At 41.4% G+C, this 5,389-nt stretch overlaps 1 protein-coding gene across 5 annotated transcripts in view; it reads right to left on the bottom strand.

The window, feature by feature from the left end:
* STAT3 (signal transducer and activator of transcription 3) overlaps window positions 1-5,389 on the bottom strand; it is a 65,524-nt gene that overhangs the window by 14,039 nt on the left and 46,096 nt on the right. For all 5 annotated transcript variants that reach the window (XM_023511114.1, XM_023511117.1, XM_023511116.1 and 2 more), the window contains exons 11-14: window positions 5,330-5,389; window positions 2,084-2,113; window positions 1,891-1,984; window positions 1,740-1,787 (exon numbers count right to left, since the gene is read on the bottom strand). In XM_023511114.1, the coding sequence (XP_023366882.1) occupies window positions 1,740-1,787; window positions 1,891-1,984; window positions 2,084-2,113; window positions 5,330-5,389 (232 nt within the window). The remainder of the gene's footprint in view (window positions 1-1,739; window positions 1,788-1,890; window positions 1,985-2,083; window positions 2,114-5,329) is intronic.

The raw sequence follows: 5,389 nt of genomic DNA, 5'->3' as shown, positions 1-5,389 counted from the left end.
AGGCGCCTATAGTCCCAGCTACTTGGGAGGCTGAGGCAAGAGAATTGCTTAAGCCCAAGAGTTTGAGGTTGCTGTAAGCTGTGATGCCACAGCACTCTACTGAGGGCAACAGCTTGAGACTCGGTCTCAAAAAAAAAAAAAATCCTGAGAACGGCACTGCTGGTTTATAGGGCATGTTCATGTTTATAATGTCAAATTGTTGTCCAAAGTGACCTTAACAGGCCAGGTGTGGTGGCTCATGCCTCTAATCCTAGTACTCTGGGAGGTTGAGGCAGGCTGATTGCTTGAGCTCAGGAGTTCAAGACTAGCCTGAGCAAGAGCAAGACCCCATCTCTACTAAAAATAGAAAAACTAGCTGGGTGTTGTGGGTGGGCACCTGTAGTTCCAGCTACTTGGAATGCTGAGGCAAGAGGTTCACTTGAGCCCAAGAGTTTGAGATTGGAATGAGCTATGATGATACCACTGTATTCTACCCAGGGGGACAAAGTGGGACTCTGGGACTCTCAAAGAAAAAACAAAAAAGAAGAAACAAGGTGACTTTAATAATTTCTATTCACATCAGCAGTATAGAAAACTTATTTTGAATAATAGGCACCAATGAATTATCAGAAATGGAATTCTATTTCATTTTTTAAATACTTTTTCTGATTATAAAAGTAACATATTCAGTTTAAAAGGCAAATACTATAGAGAAAGTATAGAGTGCCTCAGATACTAACAGCAGTAATATGTAAGCACCGTTTGGTGTACATTCCTCCAGAATTTGTTAATACATATATGTATATACATAAAACACTGTCCTGTGTTTTTTAAACAAATATATTACTCCAAATTTTGTATCTTGCTTTTTCTAAACAAATATATCATGTCCATTTTGCATATAGACTGCTTCACTCTCTACTGTCAAGTATTATAAATTCAACTTTTGAAAAGGACTGCTGCGCTCACGCCTAAAATCCTAGCACTCTGGGAGGCCAAGGTGAGTAGATTGTCTGAGCTCACAGGTTCAAGACCAGTCTGAGTCAGAGCAGGACCTCATCTCTAAATATAGCTGGGCATTGTGGCAGGCACCTGTTGCTGTGAGCTATGACATCACAGCACCCTATCGAGGGTGACAGTGAGACTGTCTCCAAAATATAAATAAATAGATAAATAAAAGGACTGCTGCATTTTATAGACGAATAACTCAGGGGTCAAACATCAGAAGAAGAACAAGATGTCATAATCTTTTAAAATGACACATATATTGATTAAAGTTTATTCTTGATACTAAGAATCAAATAATTTGAATCAATAGAAGGCAGAAAGTAAATAGGGGCATAAGAAACAAGATGGGCTTTTGTTTGTTTTAATGGTTAACTTAGATTTGTTGCTTTTCTACTTTCTATCCCACCTCAGGAAAAAAAACAGGTCACCAAAACTAAAGCCAAAGATTGTCAACTGGCAGAAGTTGGAAGGGGAATTTGGAAAATCCCTAGAAGGTGGAAAGCGCCTTTCCTACCAACAGGGTGTGGCTGTCTGCTCAGCAAGGGACTTTCTGCTTCTCAGGGAGAAGCTGACACCCAGATAATCAAGGCAATGCTCCAAGCCAGAGATCTCTAAGGCACATGTACCTTCTGATCGTGTCACTTTGACTCTCTGAGTGACTACAGGCTGAAATAGCAGGTGGATGTTTCCAATTCTGAGCAATAAAAAGGCTCTTTCTCTTTCCCCCCAGTGGGCTTTCATGCCCAACTTACGTCACAGTTGGCTCGACCCCCATTCCCACATCGTTGCTCCCTCAGGGTCTGGAAGAAGAGACAAAGCCATCTGTCAGGATGAGGTTCTCCCCTACCCTGACCCCCTGCCAGGTGCCCATCATGAAGGGGAATCTGGGCTCTTCCCACATACCAAGTGCTTGAACTCTGCCGAGAGACTGCCGTTGTTGGACTCCTCCATGTTCATCACTTTGGTGTTTGTGCCCAGAATGTTAAATTTCCGGGATCTGGATCACAGGTGGAAAATCAACTGTGTAAGTGACTGAGTAGCCAGACAATAAACTTAGATTAAACAGGATAGAAGAAAGCCTCCAGGCTGAACTTACCCTCTGAGAGCTGCAACATCCCCAGAGTCTCTGTTAAGAACACAGACCATTGTTAATAAAACTGGTCCCAAGTTTCTTCAAAAAGCCTACTTTGACTACCTGTTAATCATTCTCATGGAAAAACTCCTGTGCTCCCGGGAATTTCTTTAAACTGTTCTATTACACTGTCTACATGCAACATAGAATGCTATACACGTGTTTAAGTAGTAGGCATGGTTGGCTGTCTCCCCAACACTTACTTTCCCCCTTCCTAACAGAACCTTGATCCTGAGTATCCTTGCTATGTGCACCTGCAGGGGAACTCTGATCATTAAGTTCATCACAACAGAGCTTGCCACAGCAGTGGTCCAGTCGTGAGGACATGACCTATACTGTCTCAATCAGATCAAAGGCAGGGAATTATACCCCAGCTCCATTTATATTCCACAGCTTCAGCTGAACATGTACAAGGAAGCACATAACCTTAACTGCTACAAGCAACTGTGTAGCAATCTGGAAGGGACCCATAGAGTGCAGGTGATACTTAATGACAGCAGAGAAGAGAGAGGAAACCCTGGGTCCTTGAGGACATCAGTGAGTCATGGATCACATTATCATCAGGACCTTGCCCAAACCTGGCATTTCTGTACTGAGTTTCAAATGTCCTTACTATTTAAGTCACCTTGATTTTCTGTAAAGGTTTGCTGATACCTATAACCAAGAAACCCCCCACTGACAGAGCTGGAAATACTCTTTCAGGTGTGTTTGCCTCTTAACTCTATGTTTTTGAATATATAGTTTTTTATATGGTCATATTTCTCAGATTTTTCCCTTTTTTCTTTTCTTTTTTTTTTTTTTTGGAGACAGAGTCTTACTATGGCACCCTCAGTAGAGTGCCCTTGCATCACAGCTCACAGCAACCTTAAACTCTTGGGCTTAAGCAATTCTCTTGCCTCAGCCTCCCTAGTAGCTGGGACTACAGGTGCCCGCCACAACGCCTGGCTATTTTTTTGTTGCAGTTGTTACTGTTGTTTAGCTGGCCTGGGCTGGGTTTAAACTGGCCAGCCTCGGTGTATGTGACCAGCACCCTACCAACTGAGCTATGGGTGTCGCCTGTCTTATCCCTTTTTTGCAAGTAATTTTGAGTACTGGGAAAAAAGTCCTTCTCTACTGCAATATATTCATTCACCTATGCTTTTACAGTAATAGCTATTATTATCATTAAACACAGTGATTTTTATTATATATTTACTTATTCATTTTTAGAGACAGGATCCTGCTGTGTTACTTAGGATGGAGTACAGTGGAAGCATCATAACTCATCACAGCCTTGAGCTCCTGGCCTAAAGTCATTCTTCTGCCTCAGCCTCCTGAGTAGTTGGGATCACATGCATGAACTACAGCACCTGGCACTACTATTTATTTATTTTTATATTTTTTAATTGCCTTTTTTTTTGAGAAAAAGTCTCAATATATCACCCTCGGTAGAGTGCCATGGCATCACAGCTCACAGCAACCTCAAACTCTTGTGCTTAAGTGATACTCTCGCCTCAGCCTCCCAAGTAGCTGGAACTACAGGTGCCCACCATAACACTGGCTATTTTTTTTTTTTATTGTAGTGTTATTGTTTTTTTTAATCAGGCCTGGGCTGGGTTCAAACCCTACAGCCCTAGGGTATGTGGCTGGCGCCCTAACTGAGCTACAGGCACCAAGCTAGTACAACTATTTATTAAATAGTGCATTCCATGTGAATTTACAAATAAAAATTGATCAATTTTTAAATCATTCAGAAGACATCTTTCTGTATATCACATTCTGGAACCTGACAGTCCTTATTATCAGGAAGTTTTTCTCCTCACTTTAAAAAAATAACCCTCTCTCAGGCAGCATCTGTGGCTCAGTGAGTAGGGCACTGGGCTGTATACCGAGGGTGGCAGGTTTGGACCCAGCCCTGGCCAAATTGCAACAAAAAAATAGCCAGGCATTGTGGTGGGTGCCTGTAGTCCCAGCTACTTGGAAGGCTGAGGCAAGAGAATCATTTAAGCCCAAGAGTTTGAGGTTGCTGTGTGCTGTGACACCCACCACTGCACTCTACCCAGGGTAACATAATGAGACTGTCTCAAAAAATAAAAATTATTTTCCAGTCATTCTAATGAAATTTCCTAATAATTATATTACCTAAAAATAAGTATACATTTTGTCCTTTTTAATCTCCTCAAAGGGTATATGCCTTTTAAGTTCTGAACAGTATTGTTAAATTTTAAAAGTATTCCATTATGTGATAAAGTATGAAACAACTAAAAAAAAAAAAAAAGAATCCATTCTTTTCATATACAGTCACATGATGCATAGCAGCATTTGGGTCAATGAGGAACTGCATATATTGATGGTGGTCCTAGGCCTGGCACTGTGGCCCATGCCTAAAATCCTAGCACTCCGAGAGGCCAGCTTAAGGAGGATAGCTTAAGGGCACGAGTTCAAGCCCAGCCTGAGCAACATAACAAAACCCTGTCTCTATGAAATAAAAATAAATAGATTAGCAGGGCGCGGTGGCATGTGTTTGTAGTTCCAGCTATTCGGAAGGCTGATGCAGGAGGACTGCTTGAGTGCAGGAGTTTGAGGTTGCAGCGAGCTGTGATAGCTCCCTTGTATTCTAGCCCAGGCAATGGAACAAAACCCTGTCCCAATAAACAAATATAGCTTTTTCCTCTCCTTGGATTAACAAAGAAAATAAAATGACAGTGGCCCCATACGGTTAATTCCTCTCACCCACACCTAGTGATTTGTGTTACTATTGCCTACAGCATTCAGTACTGTAACATGCTGTACAGGGGTGTAGCCTAGGAGCAGCAGGGTATCCATGTAGCCGAGGGTGTGGTAGGCTATGCCATTCAAGTCTGTGTACGTGCTGTATACTCAATGCATTTCTCAGAATGTGTCTTGGGCATTACGTATCACACTATTCTATTCTCAGTTCTATGTGTAATATGCATAAATTACATGTACAAGTAAAAAACTAAAGAAAAAGAGGGACTGGTGGTCACAGCAGCAGTCATAACTCAAATCTGTACCAGCAGCTTTGTGGTTTTGTTCAGGTATGTAAATGACAACGTACTGCAAGGAGGTTTCTGAAAATTTTTGTTCACAAAATGAAGATGTCTAAATGGAGATTAAGTCTCTAAGTTCGAATGATATCTGGCAAAGTTCTCATTTCTTTGTTCCTCATTTGAAAAAAAAAAACAAAAAGCAAAGATTAGGAGTACTTACTTGTCAATGCACACTTTAATTTTAAGCTGATAATTCAACTCAGGGAATTTGACCAGCAAC

The sequence above is a fragment of the Otolemur garnettii genome, unplaced genomic scaffold (genome assembly GCF_000181295.1).
Source record: "Otolemur garnettii isolate 467f Iridium unplaced genomic scaffold, OtoGar3 scaffold00018, whole genome shotgun sequence".
NCBI classification, from domain to species: Eukaryota; Metazoa; Chordata; class Mammalia; order Primates; family Galagidae; genus Otolemur; species Otolemur garnettii.
The sequence above is the reverse complement of the archived record's forward strand: the minus strand, read 5'-3'. Positions and strand labels throughout refer to the sequence as shown.